The sequence below is a fragment of the Sciurus carolinensis genome, chromosome 2, assembly GCF_902686445.1.
Source record: "Sciurus carolinensis chromosome 2, mSciCar1.2, whole genome shotgun sequence".
In the NCBI taxonomy this organism is placed as follows: Eukaryota; Metazoa; Chordata; class Mammalia; order Rodentia; family Sciuridae; genus Sciurus; species Sciurus carolinensis.
In genome coordinates, this window is record NC_062214.1 from 187,557,323 (window position 1) to 187,581,026 (window position 23,704).

General features: G+C 39.3%; 1 protein-coding gene across 2 annotated transcripts in view; it reads right to left on the reverse strand.

Annotated features, from left to right (window-relative positions):
* Positions 1 to 489: 489 nt before the first annotated feature.
* The window catches only part of Rps6ka5 (ribosomal protein S6 kinase A5), a 162,115-nt gene continuing 138,900 nt past the window's right edge, over positions 490 to 23,704 (reverse strand). For both annotated transcript variants that reach the window (XM_047540805.1, XM_047540806.1), the window contains exons 10-17: positions 23,553 to 23,678; positions 23,100 to 23,233; positions 22,312 to 22,405; positions 19,311 to 19,481; positions 12,406 to 12,597; positions 7,701 to 7,860; positions 6,635 to 6,798; positions 490 to 4,218 (exon numbers count right to left, since the gene is read on the reverse strand). In XM_047540805.1, the coding sequence (XP_047396761.1) occupies positions 3,979 to 4,218; positions 6,635 to 6,798; positions 7,701 to 7,860; positions 12,406 to 12,597; positions 19,311 to 19,481; positions 22,312 to 22,405; positions 23,100 to 23,233; positions 23,553 to 23,678 (1,281 nt within the window). In that variant the 3' untranslated portion in view covers positions 490 to 3,978. The remainder of the gene's footprint in view (positions 4,219 to 6,634; positions 6,799 to 7,700; positions 7,861 to 12,405; positions 12,598 to 19,310; positions 19,482 to 22,311; positions 22,406 to 23,099; positions 23,234 to 23,552; positions 23,679 to 23,704) is intronic.

Sequence of the window (23,704 nt, forward strand, 5' to 3'; positions counted from 1 at the left end):
AGTCTAATTAGGAGAGTGTGAAAATACTGGCACCTTATTTCACAAACCGATGAAGCAGCCCTGGGAGGAGGAGAAGCATTTGGAATAGTGATCACTACTCAACTGCATGCGGCAGAGCCGGGCAAAGAGGAGGGCTTGGAAGAACACACAGAAAGCCCCAAGGTTAGCCGAGCTGAAGGCAGGACTGAAGTGAGACTCATCACAAGTTCTGAAGACGACGCCCCCTTGCAGAGATGTTTTCTCCCCGGAGAAATAAGATTTAAAGAACTACTCGGAAGGAAAACATTCTCTCTAAAGAATGTCACAATTTAGAGAGAAGTTCACAAGATAGTGGAGAAAACCTTTATGTTGCTGTAGCTGCTTTTTTCTTTGAGCACATTATACTTAAAATTATTTGATACATCTCGTTAATTTTGGTTTATTAATTTCATTCTTGAGTTTTACGATGACTCATATTTAAATTCCAAATTTCATTAGAGTTTACCACATTGATTTTTGTGCCAGATCAAGTGACAATGGACACTCAAGTGAAAGCTTTGTGAATTTTAAAGTACAATTCACTTTACTTTGTACATATGGGGTGTAATTAAGTAAAGGTCTCTTACGTTATAAGAGGCCACACATCAGCATCTTAAGAAATTTCATTGTTGGGCTGGGGATGTGGCTCAATTGTAGAGCACTAGCCTAGCATGTGTGAGGCACTGGGTTCCATCCTCAGCACTGCATATAAATACATAAAAATAAACGTCCATCGACAACTAAAAAAACATTTCAAAAGCCGTATATTATTAAAAAAGGATACTTCAGTGCAATGATAATTCTTCCACAAGACAATTATTTTGACATAATGTAAGTGGCACATCACAATTTAACTTGCTTAGATTTTAAGAAGTATTAGAAGTGTTACACACATACATCAACCTATTCGTGCTATTACTATTGGTCGTTGGGAGAACAGAGAAAGCCAAAAATTTAGAATAATTTAGAAATTTTCAACATTGCAAGGTACCTTGTTCTTAAGTAAACATGAGAGTAACAAGTTGGAGGTGTGGCGAACAGTAGCCAATAAATTGTAGACTTTTATGAAGTATCTGAGTACATACTTTAAAAAACAAAGTAACCAAAGGAACATCCTTATTTAAAAAAAAAAGAAAAAAAAAAAAAAAACCCGACAACAAACCAATCATCTATCCTGGTAGGATTCCTTAAAATAATTTATAATTAAAATGCAGTCATTTACATACTTATTCAAGAAATTAGCAGTAATCTAAAAACAATTAAAAGGCAGTTTTTCATGGGCAAATGAACTGTAATTCCCAGACAATGATGTTGAAATTAATCCAGAAGACTGATGTTCTATCCCAGTAGATCAATTTCACTCATTCAGCCACAGGTCTGGAATGGTAATTACAAGAAACTGGTCTTAACTTCTTTCCTTCATTACCTTCCTGTCCTTCCTTTCCTCTCAAAGTATTAGATGTACAGTTATAAAATACAAGTCTTAGGAGGTATGATGGCATAAAGTACACACGATGCAATCCGTAGGGAAGAAGGGAGGGGTAGATTGGCTAAAAATTTAATATATATATATATTTTAAGATCTACTTCTATTTAACTCAGTATCACAAAAGAGTCCTCTCATGGTATACTTTTATTAAAGTATTCCTTACCACTGAGTTTTGATGTTACCGAAGGGGAGCTCTGCGACCTGTGCTGCAGTGCAGCATGGGACGCCATCTCTGGGGACTGATAAGTCAGAGGAGGGATGATGCCGCCTGACAGGAGCACAGGCTGTGTGTTTTCCGAGGTCTTTTCCAAAGTCCTTCTGGATGACTGAGGCAGGCTCCTCAGCGGATGGAGGGCCGCATCCTTCTCCCCTCCGCCTACCCTGCCCGCCTTCGCTGGTCTCAGGGTCCATCAGGTCCTCCAGGAGAGAATGGAGGGGGCAGAAATGAAAGCGAAGCGCGTCCACTCCAGCATCTGCAGTGAGCCAGTCACACCGTCCGGCTTAGGGTGTCTGTTGGACCATTTTTCTGGATCATTTTCTTTTGCAAACACAGTCCCTTTAGTTTCTATGCTACATCTCCTATTTTCTACCAGGATTCATAGTTCAAAAAAATGACTTGAAGAGCTAACTTATGCATTTCCAAATATAAGTATGCTTGATGTAAAAATAAATGGTCCTTTTCTTATGATAAATAAGTGCCTGATGGCATTGCATTTTGTAAATTAGCAATAGTTGGTAATAATTCACCACAAAATTTCCCATCATTACTAGGAATGACTGAAAGGTGTACAAAACTTTCATCGACTCTGAGAATTATGTAGCCATTTGGGCCAGTGAAAAGCAAAACCATAGTGGACAAAAATGTGAACAGGATAATACAATTTTTTGAAAATATTTTAATATTTGCCATTCTTGTTGCCTGTGCTATTAATATATACATTGATTTAGTAATAAATATGCTACTGATACAGAGTGCAATATTTTTAGTATTTAGAACTGGTTGAAATTAATGCTGTTATTACCTTGGGAAAGGGATAAATAAATATCATGCCCAAATTCCAAACCAATGATCAAGAGGATATCATCAACAAAAACTATAAAACATGTTGGGCATTCTCTTTTTAAGCATGATTCCTGTAAACATGGCAAAGATCACTTTTCTCAGTCCTGACATTTCATGAGATGGCTTTAAAAGAAAACATAACATACAAATCCTGTCACTTAATTATTTTTGCATAGGGAATGAATTAACTGTACTTTTAAATGCAGCAATCTTAATGAAATGTCTTCAGCGCATAGCACTTGTTTTCTGTATGAATTCAGAACTTTTGAGCAATAAATGTGCTCTGCATAAGTTTATAAAATATGCTTTCTGGATTTAAAATTTAACAGAAAATTTTCAAAACAAGTCAAAGGTATGATTCCAAAATATTATGTACATAATATCTGACTACAGGAGGAAGTGTCTCACTGTAGCACAACACAGTGTACAAATATGAAGCACAGTGTTGAGTGTAATTTCCCTTTAGTTTTTCCTCAGATTGGTGCATAAGTGGCTAATGACACATTATACAAAGCACCCCATTCTACTTGTTGCACACAAAGCAGAAGAGGGATGTAAGGACAAGTGTAAGTAGATAATGGAAAAAAAACAGCAAAAATACAGTACATATGCTTCCAACAGTGCACTTTATAAAACAGATTGACTTATTCACACTCTTCTATAAAGTGCAATATTACTTAAAACAAAGGGACATGTACCTAATATTCTGCAATAATCTTTAAAATTAATTACCAGGAAAGGCCAGTGCAAAATTAAAAACATACATAGCTTAGCATGCATCTCATGTAGATCCCAAACACAAAGCATGGGACCTCAAGTTATAGTAACTTTTTTTTCTAACACTTTAGAAAAAGATTAATAGCAAGTTATTATCATATATAACCATAAAATAAAAACAATAAGTTAAAATTTTCTCTCTCAAGAAATAAGTATATGCCACACATAAAATTCATTACAGAATATTTTGAAAACAGACCTTTCGCTCTGCTAAATCACTATCCAAAGGACACAGACCTCTTAAAAAGCCACCCTGTCCATCAGGCATAGTGAAAGGCATCAAGTCTTATTGGCAGACATCTGAGAAACCCGTGACTTACGCAGTAGGCAGCATCCGTCCAACCAGTCCCTGGATACATTTAGGGGAACCTTTGCCTTTTCAAGAACTGTCCTGCTGGCATCATGCTAGGTTGCTAAGGGTAGCACGTATGCTCCATTCACAGTGACATTCTCTGTTCAGTGCTCTTGCTCAAGGATAACCACACAGGTTTTCCTGAAGAAATTCACGAGGAGCAGATCCCAGTGAGACCAACGGGACAATCTTTAAAGCACAGACCACCACCTCAGGGTCATGCTGAGGGAGAGCCAGGTGCCAGGGCCGCGGAGGTCATCCCTACCATTCGAAGGCCACTCAGTCTGAGAACTGGAAGAGGCTCTCTGGGTTCGAGCTGTCGGCAGGGTGGCTGGGCTGCAGCGTCTTGGTGGGCGTGGTTTTCCCGTGCGAGTGGGAGGAGGAAGAGTGGGAGCTCTCGCTGGAGCTGCTGCGCGTCTCCGTACTGGTGCTCGTCCTCTTCATTTTCCTCCTCTTAGCCAGCGGGGCCTTATCGACATTCTGAAGGCAAAACCCTTCTCTCTTATATTTGTTAAAGGCCTAGGGGGAAAAACAGGGAAGATAAAAGTACCGACATTTTCAGAATGGATGGAACTGGAGAATATCACGCTAAGTGAAATAAGCCAACCCCCAAACCAAAGGCCGAAGGCTATGTTATGGGGATGCTGACGCAAAACAAGGGAGCGCCGAGGGGAAGAATGAAGTTCATGGGATTAGACAAAGGGGACAAAGGGAAGGGAGGCTGGAGGGGAACAGGAAGGAGAGCAGAATTAATCGGACATAACTGTGCCAGCCTTGTATTTGAGTACATGACCAGGGTAACTCCATGTCAGGTACAACCACGAGAACAGGGTCCTGATTAGAATAAGTTATACTCCATGTATGTATAATATGCCAAAATACGTTCTACTGTCATGTATAACTAAAAAGAACAACAAAAAAAGTATTGACATTTTTATAGAGATACGACTTACAGCAGAAGACAACATTCTGGGGCAACCATAGCTCTAAGCTATGAACAAACTCTAAAAACTTTTAATACCCAAACCTGCCAGCAGGGGAGAGTAGTTCATGGGAAAGGAATTCTGAAGACGTCATTTGCATCAAACCAGCCAGGCGGTTCGAGTCAGGATTGTATTTATTTATTTATTTTTTTTGTGGTGCTGGGGTTCGAACCCAGGACCTTGTGCACGCCAGGCAAGGCTCTCTGTCACTGAGCTGCACCTCCATTCATTTAATAAATCTTTTTAAGAAGTTAGCATTACATCTCAGTGATAAACCACTGACTAACTAGAAATTCTTGAAGAACATTAGAAATCCAAAGCCACAATCCCCTCCATTACTTTTACTGGTTCCATGTCTAAGACTGAAAATTCCAACCACGAAGTTCCAACACAGAGCTGATTCAATTCATTTAAGTCCTTGCTCTGCACACCCAGTGCAATGTCATTTGGGCTTATCTTGGTCACTTAATACACAGAGAGAATCGAAGCTCCACAAACATCATCCCAGCAGGTCTTGGACTTTTCTTAGCCTCAAGTGTGAGCAATGAATGGTGCAGGCACTTGACAAACTCACACCTAATCATCACTGAGAAGATGTGGGTCACCTGATATGAATGCTTGTAGCTATCCTCTCTACACCCAACATTTTCTGCTTTATTACTTTTTTTTTTTTTTTTTTTTTTGTGGTGCCGGGGATTGAACCCAGGGCCTTGTGCTTACGAGGCAAGCACTCTACCAACTGAGCTATATCCCCAGCCCTGCTTTATTACTTTTTAAATTTTATTATTATTTTTTTCAGTGCCAGCCATTGTTAAGCAAGCACTCTACCTCTGAGTTACATCCCCAGTCCTTTTTGAGATAGGGTTTTGCTAAGTTACCCAGGTTGGCTTTGAACATTTGATTTTCCTGCCTTAGTCTCTCAAATAGCTAGGTTTACAGGTGTACACTACTATGTCCAGTTATTACTTTTAAAATTCAATCCTGATGCTGATGGTTCAACATAATCCCATCAGAGAAAAACTTTCTGCCTCTCTAACCCATTATGTCTTTTTTTAAAAATTTTTCAAACTTTTTTTTTTTTTTTTTTTTTTTTACTATTTATTTATTTTTATGTGATGCTAGGATCGAACCCAGTGCCTCACACATGCTAGGCAAGCACTCTACCACTGAGCCACAACCCCAGCCCCTCTACCCCATTATTTCTCAAGCTAATTATCTTGATACATTTGTATCTGCCTGATACAAGGGTACATAATGTGGTTATTATCAAGTAGAGTCAGCCTTTTTAAGGATACAGTCTATACTTACACAATTAACTCACTTCAAATCCCTCAGTCCTAGACTACGACATGCACTATCAGGTTGCTGAATGAACAGACTTTTGCTTATGCCTTAGTTCCTAGTGTTTAGTGACTATTTTAAAACATGATTTTGTTTGGGGGGAAAAAAGGTTTTTTAAAAAATCATGCATGTTGTTTAAGTTGTTTTCATTACTTATTAAAATCTTTCAGCTGTTCCAATATCAGACTACTGCCTCCTCTCACAAACTCATTCTAAACACCAAGTAAGTGCTTTCTGGGTGAGCAGTGATTCAGACCCCCCATGTAGATTCTATTCATGTGTTTATAGTATGAAGCAGTTTATAAAAATATACCTAAAATTAAAAGGTAAATATACTGTAAATGTTATCAATGGAGTGCATGTCTCTGAGGCTACCAAATAAGAACATGTGGTTTTGGGTCTGGGGTTGCAGCTCAGTGATAGAGCGCTTGCCTAGCATGTGCGAGGCACTGGGTTTGATCCTCGGCATCACAAAAATAAATAAATAAATAAATAAACAAACAAACTAAAGGTATTGTGTCCATCTACAACTAAAAAATTTTTTTTAAAAAAGAAATGTGTTTACGATCCCTTTTCAAATCATCCACAGTGTGTGCAGTGCAGAACCTCACATGGAAGGTTGCTTTCACACAGGTGTGCACGGCAGCTCCTGAAGATCCCAGAATGTCTGGAGTCATCAGAGGATTCGAGGACAGCTGACTGCCATCTTGAAGCCATTCATTGTATCTCAAGTCAGACATTTTAAGTCTTTTGTTTGGATCAACCGTGAGAAGTCCTGTGGAAATAAAATATTTTAATTTTAAGGTTTGTCATTTTAAACATGGTTTAAAAATCTATCTTAGACATAAATTTCAATTATGTTCACATGACATGATGATTTCAACAAGGCTTCCTACAAAGATAACTACTTTTTTTTTTTGGTACTGAGGATTATTGAATCCAGGGGTACTAAACCACTGAACCACATCCCCAGTAATTTTTATTTATTTTGAGACAGCATCTTAGTAAGTTGTTTAGGGCCTCACTAAGTTGCTGAGGCTGGCTCTGAAGTTGTGATCCTCCTGCCTCAGCCACTCAAGTCATTGGGCTCATAAGCACATGCCACTGTGTCTGGCAATAAAGACATTTTTGTATATATTTAGATCTTCTAGTGGACACTGGATAATGTCACAATAGCCTATTCTAGGAGGCTGTAGGCTAACTAGCTTTTCAATCATAAAAGAAACCCCCAAAACAAAGACTCCCACTGGTGACTTGGTAAGCTCCCATGAGGAGAGAACACCTAGATCTATGTCACTCATGTCCCCAACATTTACCAGCGTCTGCTGCAAGTCAGGGAGGGCAGTAAGGCTCTCATGACTCGAGGAGTGACTAGAAGACAGGGACAAAGGGCAAGCTAGTCCAACAGGTATGCACAGGGACAGTAGCGAAACACAGGCCCAGTGCTGGAGGCGGGGCAGCCTGGAAGGATCCAGGAGTCCAGTGCCTTGGGATGAGGAGAAGAGGGCAAGAGGAAGAGGGTGCTCCACTGTAAAGAAATGGAGAAACCTGAGTGTCTCCTACAGCGGCAGAGGAAGCAGGTCCAGGTAACTAGCCAACATACACGTGTGTAAGGGGTATGATTCCGCTTCAATCACCATGCACCCCACAGGACACCACGTTTCATGAGATGCTTACCTTGGATCAAATCTTTAGCCTCTTGGGATACATTCTTCCAGGCTTCTCCTTCAAAGGAGAAATCTCCCTTCTTAATTTTCTTCATGATTTCCACTGCACTGGTGCACGTCAAACTTCTGTCATGAGACTGGAATGGAACTTGCCCTGACAACATTGTATACTACCATGGAAGAAAAGTAACAAAGCAGAATGACTGTCGCAGCCCCTCCAGTAATCCTAGTACCAACTTAATCAGCATAACTCACCAGCTATTAGGACTAGCATTATTTGGTTTAAAAGATTACATGACTTCTATCACTGAAGTAAACACACATTTCAAAGACTTGTAAACAAAGTGGCATGAATTTTTATGATACTAAGATCTAAAACCATTTTTATTACTACAGTAGTACCCCTTTATCCAAAGGTCATAGACTTGTAATTTTAGTTGATTATCCAATAATCAACTTCTGTTAAGATTTTCTGTCTGCAAATGTTTGCAAATGATGTGGCACAAAGCAAAGAGACACATTTATATAAAGATAAAGATATATATCTATACATGTATGTGTATGTAGAAATATCTCTATTCTTCTGTATATATGTATTATGTCTATCCATAAACATATGTGTACCATAAATACATGGTGAGCGCACACATACACACACACACACACACACACAAGGAAGAGTCACAGAAAGAAAAAGTAAATGTGGTGAAATGCTAGATGCTCATATTATTATTCTCTTATGTTCCTCTAGTTTTGAAATTTTCAAAATAAAATTTTGGGAACAAAATAAAAAACAAAAAACAAAACCAACGTCTTCAGAATAAAATACTCTAAGAAAATAGGTTTTAAATGGAATTATGTGCTATTATCACAGGTATGTTATATATCCTGTCCTACATCTCCTAAATCCTTTGTATTAATGAACTAAATTCATATATCGAAGCCCTTACCCTCAATGCCAGTACTTGGAGAACAGAGTTTTTTTGGAGGTAGTTAAGGAGAAATGAAATTATGTGATAGCGTCCTGATCCGACAGGATAAGTATTTTTAGAAGAACAGACACCAGAGAGCTCTGTGTAAGCATGCACCAGTGACAGGCTTTGGCAAGTACATGGCAAGCAGGTAGCTGTCCGTAACCCAAGGGGAGGGCCAACTCTACTGGTACCTCAATCTTAGAATACCTAGGTTCCAGAACCACAAGAAAATAAATTTCTGCTGTTTAAGTCATACAGTTTGTGGTATTTCATGACAGCACAAACTTTAATATGCTGTGTAAGCTCTATTTTAATTAAGCCCTCAGACAGTGAGGGTGCATCCATGGCATATCCTGGGTTGTAATCAAAGCCACATGATATTACAGGATATATTTTCTTTTTTTTTTTTTTGCGGTGCTGGGGATCGAACCCAGGGCCTTGTACTTACAAGGCAAGCACTCTACCGTCTGAGTTATCTCCCCAGCCCCAGGATATATTTTCTTAGAGTATTTATTTTACTTAGTGAGGGCAAAATAGTTTATTTTCATAATAAAATACCCACATTCATATTTATTAGATACAAAATGCAAAAGGGTCATACATTTCTAAGGTAAATCAGGAGATTCCAAATAAATTTTGTGCTTGCTGTGGGATAATTCAGGCTTTGTATTCTAGATGTCTGGAGATATACATTCATTTACGAAAGCTTTCTCTTTTTTTGACAGTTTAAAGTAGGTGTTAATTTTTTTCATTTTCATCTTGTATCTTTAAAAAGCAAGACTTAAATTTATAACCACAGTACCATTATTATGCTTAAAAAAATTAGCAGTCATTTCTTTGTTCAATCTCATTGTGTTATATTGTATATGTATTTTAATAACACTTGTATGAATTACATTTAGAATTTGAATTCAATAAACAGAATTTAGATTTTGCTTGCATCAAGATTCAAGTAAAATGCAAACATTGTTTCTGAAGTGTCTTTTAACCTGTAGGTTTCCAAGTTATCTTTTCTTACAATTTATTGCTTAAGTTGTGGACTTCCAAATGTTCTCTCATATGCGATACCAATGTACAACAAGGCAGGAGGGAAGAAGAGAACTTCATTGGATTAGACAAAGGGGAATGAAGGGAAGGGAGGGGGATGGGAATAGGAAAGACAGTGGGATGACATAACTTTTCTAGGTTCATATATGAATACACGACCAGTGTAACTCCACATCATGTACAACCATAAGAATGGGATCCTAATTAGAATAAGTCATACTCCACATATATATAATGTCAACATACACTCTACTGTCATGTATATCTAAAAAGAACAAATGAAAAATTCTAACCCCCAAAATAATAAAAAAATAATAAAAATCAAACAAGTAACTAACCAAATAATCTCATTTCTGAGACACTAACACCTTCTAATCCAGAAACTATGAAAATTATCCGAATATAGATATTCACTCAAGATTATTTATAACAGTTCATCAGAGTCAATTGGTACAAGCAATCAGACGATATGAGGAATAAGGGCACGGCAAATATTCCCTCATGGGAACATTAGTAAGCCTTCCTAGCAAGATATGAATCAAATCTAGTATCATGTTAGGTGTGGGCACAATATACAACTGCAGTCATACTCAACTATAACTGTAAAAACATGGATATTAAAAGAAATGGGAACTATAAGAAAAATATGTTGGCTTCTAGAACTGCCCACAGTCTTGACATTTAGACTGTTTCATATCCTCTGTTTTTCTTGAAATTTGGTAATCAGATCTGGGGGGCAGAACTGCTTCCATCCATACCTTTATGGAAAGTTCCTCTCCTAGAAGTAACACCTGGGCTCTACGATACCTGTGTGCACGTCTAAGACTCAAACCTTAAAAGCCTGCTGGTCATAATTGGCCTAGATTTAAATGGAAGTTTCTTTAACAATGGAAAAGAAAATTAATACTAAAAATAAAAGGCTCTTTCTTATTTACATCAAATTTTTAAAGTCATTGCTACTAATGGAAATGTCATCAATTTAAGTCCATAAAACTCCTCCGACCTAGACTAGTTTTGTTTTCACAGTTGTTTATTTTTACTAAAAATAATCCTATTCATAAATGTTAGATTAAAAATGATAACTGATTTAAAAGTGCTCAGATGAAAATCACATAAAGCTTAAAATAAAGAACCATCCTGTAGGGACAAGTGGCTGCCATTGGAGGAAGACAACTGACACCAAAATAAATCCCAGATGGAGTGCAGATTGAAGTACAAAAATAAAACAGAGAAATGCGAGGGGGAACTTAGGAGAATACTTTTAAAATCTTGGGTTGAGGGCAGGGATGGAGTGACAGTCTGACATCAAAGCCACATACCACACAGGGAAAGGCTGACATGGCTTACTTAGTACATGGGGAAAAGACCTTCTCTATTTATAAACTCCTCTGAAAACAAAATTAAAATTCCTTATTACTATAAACAAAGTTTTCAAACAAAGGGTAATCCAGAAAAACATCTCCAATATTGATGGCAGACAAAGCATTAAAATCCTTAACAGACCTTTAGGATTAAGTAGGAAAAATCTCCCCACAGGCCAATGAGCAAAGCTCATAAAGAGCAATTCATTAACTGAGAAAATACAAATGTCCAAATGCATGAAAAGATGCTGAGAGCAAATATTCATCAAAGAAATACATGCTAATTATAAGAACAGTGGGATGTAATTTAAGATTGAAACTGAAAGCATCCAGTGTTCCTGCATACAGTTGATGGGAACATAACCTGGTGCATCTTCTAGCAGGGAATCTAGGCATCCATGTTAAAATAAAGATGCAACCCTCCCTAGGAATCCATTCTAAGGAAAAATGGGACAAATGCAAACATGATATATAAAGTACTTATTCCTATAGTTTATAATTACTGAAAAACAGGAAAAATGCTAAATGGTTAAAGAAATTTCAGAGAATCGAACTACATGTATAATAGAAGCTCACTTGTTAAAAATTCCACATCCACATCCACATATAACAACATGGAAGATACACTGCAGCAGGGGGACAGAGGGCAAGGGGCGCTTGCTCAGCATCATCTTTGAATGAAAAGGTTAGGAGCGATTTTCACTTTGTTTCTTGCATCTTTCTGTATTATCTCAAAATTTCCCTCTAAGATCATGTATGATGAATTACCTGCAGAAAAAGTAATGCTATTTTGAGGTCAAAACATGCTCAGATTTTTTTCCAGCTTAATGTTCATTTTCCGATTATATCATCTAGGCACACTTTGTAAAAAGCAGGCTTACATGATTGCTACAAATTACCATAAGTATTTCTAGCTCGATTTATTAATCTGTTGATTTATCCTAAATGATTTTAATTACATTTTTAGTCTGAAATCTCACATAATTTTTGAAAGTGTTTTTGTATTAATGAGTCACTCTGCTATTTTCACATTATAACTGATATGTCTTATGAAAAATACACTCATGCTTCTTTTAAAAAAAATACCATATAATTCATTCATATGAAACAGGCAACTTAAACATTTCAAAATAAACCCAAATCTAACATTTTCTCTAATCCAAGTTTTAAGAAAGGGACATATTCTTTGATAGGCCTTCTAATTGGCTGTACAGAAAAGAAACCAATCGGCCATTTTTTTCCGCTCACGAATTGAAGAAAAACAGCAAAGAGAGAAAAGTGCAGAGGACACCTAAGACCTGACCAGGTTTAGTGGCTCTTCTGTGACACTCACCAAGATGACACCCAAGCTCCACAGGTCACAGGACTCATCATAGCCATTGTGATTCAAGAGTTCTGGGGCTGCATAATGAAGGGTGAAGCACGGGGTCTTCAGGGGCTGATTGTCAGGCGGCTTGAGGCGTGCAAACCCGAAATCGATAACTTTAATTTCCAAATTATCATTTTCATCAGTGAATAATAAATTCTGCAAGATACCAATACTTCCGTTGGTTTCTCATTGAAATGTCAGAGGATCTGCTGATCCTGTTCACAGAGCAGTTTATGCAGAGGGAGAGTCTCACAGGGATGGCATGGGGGCTGGATGTCAATGTACAGTTGCTCTCTTTTTTTATGCTTTTTTGTCTTATTTCCATTTTACAATGTTGGGTGAGACACTTTTCGACTGCATGTGTCTCTTTTCCTTTGGCTTGAGTCTGTCTGCCACTTCCTCTGTGACCTCCTTTCCAAGACCACCTCCCAACCCAGCCCCCGAGGGATACCACCCTAACCATTCACCCAACTGAAATGAGAGCTTTTCATGTTTTCTCATAGCCTGGTTTGTTTTGTCTTCCTGGCACTTATCAACTCTGTATTTTCAGTTTAATGTCCTGATACACTAGACCATAATTTCATAAGGGTGGGGACTCGGTGTCCCTAGTCTTAAAGTAGGTGCTTTGGTAAGTACAGGCCTTCCTCATTTGATTGTGCTTCATGTTATTGCTCTTGGCGGATACCTCATTCTTTTGTGTTTACAAGTTTTGGGGCTTTTTTTTTGGGGTGTGCAGTACTAGAGACTGAACCCAGGTACCCTCGACCACTGAGCCCTTTAAAAATTTTTAAATTTTGAGACAGGATCTTCCCAAGTTGTCCAGGTTGGCTTGGCACTTGTCACCCCGCTGCCTCAGCCTCCTGAGTAGCTGGGATTACAGGTGTGCACTGTTGTGCCTGGCTCAGATAATGCAATTTTCAAAAAATACTTTTTAAGTTATTGATGGGCCTTTATTTTATTTATTTATATGTGGTGCTGACAATTGAACTCAGGGCCTCACACAAGCTAGGTAAGAGCTCTACCACTGAGCTACATTCCAGCCCAGATAATGCATTTTTAACAAAAGAAAGAAAGACCTGTGGCAGCCTTGGGTTGAACAAGTCTCTCAGCACTATTTTCACAACAGTGTGCTTACTTTGTGTCTTTGGGTAATTTTCACAATATTCCAAGCTTTTTCATTATTATTGTATCTGTTACACTGATCAGTCCTCTTTGATGCTGCTATTGTAACTGTCTGGGGGACACCATGAACTACCCATATAAGAAGATGAAGTTAATCAATAAATGTCCTGTGTATTCTGACTGTGCCGTTTCCTGTTTCTCTCCCTTTCCTCAGGCCTCTCTAGTCTCTGAAACACAATAACATTGAAATTAGGTCAATTAATAACCCTGCCATGGCCTCCAAGTGTTCAAGTGAATGGAAAGGTCATGTTTCTCACTTTAAATAAGAAACTAGAAATGATTAAGCTTGGTGAGGAAGACATGTTGAAAGCTGAGATAAGCTCAAAAGTAGGCTTCCTGGGCCAAACAGTCAGCTGGGACGTGAATGCACAGAGAAAGTCCTTGAAGTAAATCAGAAGCGTGACACCAGTACACACAAACTAGAAAGTGAAACAGCCTTAATACCGACAGGGAGAAAGTTTTAGTGGTTTGGACGGATGATCAACTCAGCCATGACCCTCCCATAAGCCGAAGTCTCATCCAGAGCTGGACCCCAGCGCTCTTCCATGCTCTGGAGACTGAGAAGGTGAGGAAGCTACAGAGGACAAGTATGAAGCTGGAAGTCCTGTTTGTGAGGTTGAAGGAAAAGATCATGTCCACAAGATGAAAGTGCAAAGTCAAACAGCAGGTGCAGTAAGTCACCCAGAGGATCCTGCCCAAATCACTGACGAAGGCAGTGATGCCAAAAACCAGATTTTTAATGCAAACTACACAGCCTGCTATTGGAAGAAGATGCCATCTAGGACTTTCATCGCCAAAGAGAAGTTGATGCCTGGCTTCAGAGCTCAAAGCACAGGTGACTCTCTTCAGGGTTGATACAGCTGGTGGCTTGAAGTTGAAGCCACTGCTCATTTATCATGCTGAAAGTTCTGGGTCCTTAAACCTACTCTGCCTGTTCTCCACTTATGGGACAATGAAGCTGAGTGACAGCACGTCTGTTTACAACATGGCTTACTGAATATCTTAAGCCCACTGTTGAGACCTACTGCTCAGAAAAAGATTCCTCTCAAAACGGTGCTGCCCATCGACGCCGCGCCTGGTCACCCAAGAGCCCTGATGGAGACGCACCGCGAGGTGAGTGCTGGTCCCATGCCTGTCAGCACACACCCGTCCTGCCCGGGGAACAAGGGCGATTTTGACTTTCGAGTCCTGTTATTTAAGAAACGGATTTTGTAAGGCTCCAGCTGTCGCAGGTAGTGATTCCTCTGAGTGATCTGGGCAAAGCAGGCTGGAAACCTTCTGGAAAGGATTCACCGCTCTAGACACCACTGAGTGCATTTGTCCTCCTGGGAGGAGGACAGAATGTGAACCTGAAGAGGAGTTTGGGAGTCGATTCCACATACTTGAACTTTGAGGGGCTCAAGACTGTGGAGGAAGCAACTGCAGATGTGGTGGAAACAGCAAGGGACTAGAACAGGAAGGGAGCTTGAAGATGTGACCAAACTGCTGGGACTAGAACAGGAAGGGAGCCTGAAGATGTGACCAAACCGCGGCCCTCTCACGACACAACGTGAAGGCACAGGAGCTGCTTCCTCTGGATGAGCAGAGAGAGTGGTTTCTGGAGCTGGAATTGGCTCCTGGCGAAGGCGCTGTGAACACCGTTGAAACGACAGCAAAGGGTTTAGAATAAGACACAGCTTGGCTGATAAAGCAGGGGCGGGCTCGAGAAGATGGACCATGACTTTGAAAGAAGTTCTACTGTGGGTAAAATGCTATCAAGCGGATCCCACACTACAGAGGAACGTTTCAAGAAAGGAAAAGTTAATCAGTACATCTAACTTCATTGTTATCTTATTTAAGAAACTGCCACAGTGACCTTAACCCTGATCGGCAGCAGCTATCAATACCCAGGCAAGACCTTCCACCAGCAAAACTTGAGAACTCACTAGTTTAGAAGGCAGTTAAAATTTTAGCAATAAATTATTTTAAAATTAAGGTATGAACATTGCTTTTTCAGACACAGTGCTATTGTACACTTAGTAGACTATAGTGTAGAATAAAAATAACTTTAATATGCACTGGGAAACAAAAAACCCTGTGATTTGCTTTATTGCAATATTTGCTTTATTGGGGTAGCCTGCAACCAACCTCAATATCTCTGAGGTATGCCTATATTTGTTCACTGAATAAAGGTGTAACTAAAACAGTTATATGATATTTAGCTTAGTCTATTAAAGAAAACATGGTGGAGAAACATGTTCTCCACAACCGTTAATTCAGAAACACTTTCTCCAAAACGGTTAATAGTTAAACATATTTAAATGTTCAGATATGCCTCAAATATTCAGACAACATGGTTATTTGGATCATTACTTCATTAAGTCTTCTAAATTGTTAAGGCTTTACTATACCACTTTGGTGCTTGCCACCTGCTTAATAAATGCTAACTGTTCTAATATGCACGTCAAGCTAGTACCTAAAGTGAGTGAATCTGACTCTACTGTCTTTAGACGTCCTAACAAAATCCACTATGCCTTTATATGGGTTATATTCTTCCCAGTGCTAGAACGTCATTTGCTTTGCTAATGCTATTCCGGCTGAAATAGGAGACATGACAGAAACTTTCACTGATGCAAAGAAAAAGCTTTTAAGCCTTTCACTTAGAAGTTGAAAATGAGTAAAGTGGGAATTAAGAAAAACAAAAAATGTAAAGTTCTCCTAAATCTTCTATCAAACAATGCTTAATCTTCGATTTGTGACAAGTGAAGCCACAGTTGGGTGTGTGAATATTTGCTTGGGAGAAGTCTTTGGCAAACAACACCTGAGGCCCCCGTAGCGCCAGGCACATGCTGCCCAGGGCAGCGAGCGTATTGGCCCTCCTAACTGTGCCTGCTTGCTGAGTCTCTGGAAGTGACTTGAGTTTATTCCATACTAAGATTGGCAAACGACCTCTCCATCTTAGTTTTAGAAGTGGAGAAAATGAGGGACTGTGGCATTCACTTTAATTTGATGACTTTAATCCATTCCTCCTATTCCTGAGCAGGTAGAACTGGAGCACCCTGCTCACCAACTCTTCCACAGCGTTAGAGACAGCTGTGCGTGGGGCGCGTGCAGGGGGAGTGTGCGGGTGCACGATCAGGAAGTAAGCGGCCAATGCCCTTTCAGCCTCATTCCAAGTTCTGCCTGAAACTAACGTGATAGATACAACTTTTCTTAATCTTCCAAGAAGATGGGACCAGTTTGAAAAACACAAAGCAGCCTATGAAGAATGTCAGCCGGCTTCTAAATTTATCTGATTCTCTCTCACCTAGAACTTAGGATTTTCTCTATGCAGAAATGAATGCTCCATCACCATGACAAAAAGATATACAATCAGATCTTAAAATGCCACATTGGAAAGGGATTAAACTTTTGCTTTGGAAATAATATACTGTGCCATTTAAGAGTCCAAGTGAAAGCTACATGATTATGAAGATGCTAGTTCAAAGGTACATTTTCATTATTTAAAAATCTAGTTTGATTTAAGACTATAACTGGTAGAATGTCCTCAGTAATCTGACAATTCTGTTTCATTCCAAATGAAAGAAAAAGGCTTATAACAAATAAGAAAATTAAGCCAGGTGTGATGGTGCATGCCTTGTAACCCCAGCAGCTCAGGAGGCTGAGGCAGGAGGATCTCGAGTTCAAAGCCAGCCTCAGCAACTTAGTGAGGCCCTAAGTAACTCAGTGAGACCCTATCTCTAAATAGAATATAAAATAGGGCTGGGGATGTGGCTCAGTGGTTAAGTACCCCCAGATTCATACCCCAGTATTAAAAAAAGTTATCTTTTTATTGAGGAATTAGGAAAGCAACTTTAAATTCTGCTGCAAAGGACCACTGCCTCATTTCAGACTCATGAGATGACAGATGGCCAGTTATCAAAGAATAAAACATGTGAAAATGAATTCTATACAGTCATGGAACAGATCTTCTTTTCCATTAAAAAAACTACATGCTTGTTCGCTGTCTATCAAGAAAACATTTAAGTGGTGTGCTTTCACATTTAAAAATAGACAGCTAATCTCCAATGTACAGAGCACCATATTTTCAGTGGGCGTTGTGTGGGAGGGAGAGAACCAGGATGAGGGAAGCAGAGGGGAGCCTACAGAGTGGCAAGTTCATCAAATACAATGCACTTCGGATTAATCGCTAGTAATATGAATAATTAATAGAAGGTACACACAAGTTTAAATACATTAAAGGAATAATCAATTACAGTCACCTCTCCATGTTCATTGAGTTTTTTAAATTGGTTTTTAGTTGTTGATGGATCTTTATTTACTTATTTATATATATGTGGTGCTGAGCATCAAACCCAGTGCCTCACACATGCCAGGCAGGTGCTCCACCACTGAGCCACAGCCCCAGCCCTGCACTGAATTTTATAACTTTAGGTTCAATCATCCATGGATCAAAACTTAAAATAAAGTGCAGTGGTACTGAACATGGACAGACTTTTCTTGCCAAGTCCACTAAACAGTATCATATAACTATTTAAATAGCACTTACATTGCATTGGGTGTTATAAACAATCTAGAGGGGAATTAAGGTATACGGGAGGATGTGTATAGGTTATATGCAAACAACAGACCATTTTATATAAAGGACTTGAGCACCCCTGGAGTTTGGTGTCTGTGGGAGTCCTGGGACTGACTAGTCCTCCACAGAGTCACAAGGATGACTGTATATTTGAATGTACAGATTTCCATTTTTAAGATGGCCTCTTCCTCTAATGATGAAAGATACTTAAATAAAAGGCAAAAACGGTGGTTTTAGAGAAATATTCTTTTGTTGTTAACAAAAAAGAAACAACAAATACATTAATATTTTAAATATATTTGAAAATGTACCCTAATCACATGGGATCTAAAAATAAAGATCTGTTTTAGAGAGGCAATATGTATAATTGTGCCCATGGCAAGGGATGATTCACTATTCCCGTCTTATAAATTACTGGGTTTTGTTTTTCAATTTTCATTATTGTTTTGTTGATTTTCAAAAAGGAGTTTTTGTATTTTTGGTAAAAAGGGATTCCTCTGAGTAAGAACCCTGTTTATTAACCTTTTAAAAGAAGAAATATTTTAAAAGCTGCTTCTTTTGCATTGCTACACAGTTCTATAAATATTAGTCAGAGCACAAAAGGCCCATACAAAGATGGCATAACTTACTAAACCAAAACAATGCTTTATGTGTAAGTATGTACAACAGAATCATATGCACTCCCATTCAGGAACTAATCAGTTTGATCACAAATGTGAAAAATAAGTTTTTAAAATATATTCTTAAAAAACTCTGCAAAATGGAATACATACAGAAGGGATATTATTTTCTGTTACAAAAATTTTCCATTGCTATTTTTAGTCCACAATACTTGCAAAAAGTATTTTTTCCATAAAAGGTTCTCACACTTACAAATATAACCTCAAGATGATCAGCTGGCCCAAAACCAAACAAACAATCCCCCAAAATCCCACACAAACCAAAACATCAAAAGGACAAATTTATTTCAGAATGACATAGAAAAGACACCCCCTCCCGTTGCCCCTGATATTTTCAAGTATCTACTTAATAGCTCTGGGGAAACAAACCCCCCAAACTCCACAACCACTTGGGGGCTATTTAATAGTGATGTCAGATGAATTATAAAAATGATCGCACTGGTTTATACCTCGGGTTTCAGGTCGCGGTGCACCACTCCAACGTCATGCATGTGGCTGACAGCTGAAACAAGCTTCCGCATGATGTAGCTGGCTTCCGTCTCACTGAAGTGCTGCTTCTTCTTTATGCGTTCAAACAGTTCTCCCCCATTCAGCAGCTCCATCACCAGAAAAGTATGCAGCTACGAAAGAAAACAGAATAATGTGGGGGATTTAATGAAATGGAGAAGTCTATTAGTGTGTAAAACATTTATTGACTATTATCTATTATCAGTAAGTATAAGTAATCCCTTATTTAAATAATCACCAGCAAGCAATCTTTGAATTTTAGGGAAAAGAGCTGAGGGATAATGTGGCTTTTTTAGAATTCTATTTTGGTAATGGAAAATTTCAAGTACTTCAGGGAAATCTTCATATATCCTTTCCTTGACTAATTCTGTCATTTGAATTCCATTCTAAACCAAGTAATGACAGTAATCTGAAGTCATCTGTTAAAAATAATCTAGAAGATTATCAACTAGGTTTGATCAACTGTGCACATGAGGCCTGGCACGCCCATTTAATGACACATTTACCTCATAAGAAAGGTACAGTTTGATAATGTTAGGACACAAAAGACTAGATTCAGGGTTCCTACTGATATTGTATTACAAGTATCCATACTCATTTTCTGTGTTTTTTTAAGTAACTGCTTTTGATCTCTACAGAAACATCTTAATTAACTACTTTATAAGTTACACATTTACATGCTCTGCATATATTTCAATAAAGATGAGAGGAAGGACTTATATCAGCTCTCAAACGAACACAAATGGTTTAGGAAAAAACATGTCAGTATTCAGATTCAGGCACTATGTACAACAGCACTAATATCACTCAATAAATGCTGCCAGAATTAACAAACTCATAAAAACTTCTCCATAAAAGTTGCAAGTATATTATTCTGAACATAATAGAAAATTTAAAGTATGTAAAGCACAGATCATAAAGTGAACCGTACTGTCACAAAGGCTGAAGACCCAATCTCACTGCTACCCATCAGTTAGAAAGAAGACCATCCGGTTATGGGGGTGGTCTAGGCAACCATGTCATCATCATGGGAAAATCTAAGGTATATTTCAACAACTACACACGTTAGAATAATAATGTATTTATACTAGTATATATATGATTATATTATGAGATGATTTATATTCTAGTAACCCTTGAATATAAAAATAGCAAACAATTCACTTCAGACATAAACAGAAAATTAGGAATGTAGTTTCTGAGATCCAACATCAGTCTGAAGTCAGAGATCAAATGTCCTGGCTGGGATATAGTTGGGGCACAGATGCAGAATCACTGAGGGAGATTTCTAAGGTCGCCCATTGATTCCTTGATCAGTAGGTCTACATCAGCAGATGCTGTCCAGGCTCCATCTCTCCTCTTAGTGGTACTGGGGATTGAATCCAGGGCTTTACCCTTGCCTAGGCACTCTGGCCTTGAGCTGTATTCCCAGCCTTTTCATATATTTTATTTTGAGACAGGGTCTCACTAAACTGCTCAGGTGACCTTGAACTTATGACCTCTTACTCAGTCTCCTGAGTAGCTGGGATTACAGGTGTGCCCCACGCCTGACTCTTAGTTTCTTCTTGTGCAGCTCTAGTGAACAGGGGACTCACTACCTATTCTAGAATGGAGTAACTCAATGACGTGGGAGGCAGTGGAGAAGCAGGGAGAGCAGTCCCCAAGTCACTGCTTCCAAGGGTTTCCTTTTCTGATTATGAGAACCAAAGAGCAAGTAGAGAGGATAATACCACTTTTGGGTGCTCACTGCCTGACATAAAAACCAGGCTGTTTCTAACTTCTCTCAGGCAGTAGAGTGAAACAATTAACAGCTTGCTGGGCTCTGATGTTGTACGGCTGGACTCAGATCCAACCTTACCACTTACAAACTCCGACACCCTGTTAGTGAACTGGGAGTCTCTGTGTTCTCACCGCATGGAGTATGGTAAGGACTGACCAAGGGGATACATGTAGAGCACCTGGTGTGGTACCTGGGCCACAGGAAGTACGTGATTATAAATGGCAGCAATCATAGTTTTGATAATATGGCTGCTGCTGCCTGAGCTCACTGGGAGGTATCTTTCTTGCCCTGGGTACTTAGGGAATTTCAATGTAGTAGAAACCTGGGTCCTCGCTATTCTAGTCATGGATGTCACAGAATCACAATGAGGAGAGCCCCGAACTGCAGATCAGGTTCTGCCTACTAGATTTTCGTTGAACTGTTGTACGATTTTGGTGCAAGTCTCATGATCCTTCAGAACCTCAGTGCCTTCCTTTGTAAAACCAGGGCAAACCATATATGCGATGGTTTTAGCTGCTGTGCCTCCATGTTGTCTTGAGCAGGACTATGTCATTCCACCTGGTCTCGGGGAAAGAAGACTGCAATGGGGCAATTTCAGTCACGAGTTGGCAGGGGGAGGGGCTGAGAGGTGACACAAACCCAACACAGTGGTCCCTTCCCATTTCCCAGCTTTCTGTTGGACAGCAAGACTGGGAGTGGATAAGAGGGCAGCATGATCTAGGCTGGGGAGAGCAGAATTTGCCCTCTGAAGCGAGAAGCTGCAGGGAGCAGCCCTGCTCTTCTGCTTATGCTTGCCCTCTGGCTTGCAGGAAGTGGGCTCAAGGCTCTACGCTCTGCTCTAGAAGTGACCAGAAAGCTGAAGTACCAAGAAGCGTGCACGGTGGTAGGCGCAGCTGCCCTGGCAACAAGTGCCCTGTGCCTGGGACAGTGCTCTGAGCTGCTGTCCCCATCCTCCTTCCCTGGCACAGGTGGTAATGACAGTGAGGAAAGCAACATGGCAGGAGGAACTGTTTTGGGAGTGGGTAAGAGCGTGTGTGGGGTGGGGTGGGGTGGTTTCTCTGCCCTTCCTAGTGGCCAGGTGATGCTCCATACCAATAAAACTGGTGAGAAATGGAACCTTCTATGTGAACTAGGACACAGAGGAGAAAAAAACATGTGAATACCTGATCATGAAAAACTTCATGCAACTTCACAATATTGGGGTGTCCTTCACAGAGCTTCAGAGCTGTTATTTCTTTCTGAGTATTGGCTTCCATCCTGCAAGATGAAATAGTTAGCATCTACATGATTCTTCAAGCAAGTTTTTATGGCAATTTTGCTCCAACCCCAATTTTGTTTTTATTTACAGTGCACTCAGAATACACATATCAAAGTATGAGAATGAGGTTTAATGAAGTTTCCATGAAAGTAATGAATCATACCACCCCAGAAAAGTAGGACTTTTTCTGGAGAAAATTATTATCTTTGAGTCAGAAAAGAGCTAGTCATACAAAGAGATGGATGCTCTATTTGCCTGACAATTTGGTAATAAAAATAGACAGTCATGAGGGTAATAATCAGTTACTGAAACAACTAGCTGGCTCTTAAAGCTACCAGTAGCTTGCTAAACAATTTCAGAGAAAGGTACTTGAAACATACAACTAATAGAAATAGCACTAGCAGCTGAGATCACTAGGCAAGTTTGACTAAATGTATCACTGTCACAAGAAAGTTTCCCTGTAACAATCTCAAAAGCATATCAGATGATGATTTCTGTCTAAAATGGATTATTTATCAGAAAATATCTATTAGAACTAGAAGTACAAGGTATCAACCAATGAGCCATGTAGTTAAGACTGTGGGTAGAAAACCTTAACACACTGTTCATTTCCTTTTCAATAAAAACCTCTTAATTTATAGAACCCATTGACTAGGATCAATACACATGAAAGACAGCTAGAAATGGTCATACCTTTTGCTGATTATTTTGACAGCAAATGCTTGGTTACTTTTTTTGTGCACACACTTTCGACAAATGGAAAAGCTTCCTTCTCCCAAGGGTTTGTCCTTCAGATCTAGGTCATAGTGTTGATAGAATGGAGAGTCCTGATGAGAAACCAACATTTAACTTAAGAAAAGGTTAGAAATACCAAGGGATAAGTTAAACCACAGAGCAATATAAAATTATTAACATTCATAAATCTGAATGGAATACATTTGTAATCTAAAATTCGTTTTACTTTAGCTTGTTTCTATTTTTATCTACAGCATTTACTTAATATACATCATTTTCTAGGGCAAATATTGCTCTCTCCTTTTATTCACACATTTTCTAAAAGTGTTCTTCAGTTGATGAGTGAATGTTAAAGTGACTGAACTGGAGAACCCTGGTCTCGCTGACAGCTGAGCAGCCACGCCCACGCACCTTCATCATGGCGCTCCTGGCCACGTTTGTCACGCCAGGACGCTCGACTTCCATGTGAAACTGAAGAGGATCTATGACAGCTGCATTGCGCTTGAACAGGATAGAAGGAGCGACAAAGGAATAGCCCTAGAAAAGAGAAGGGAAGGATAAGG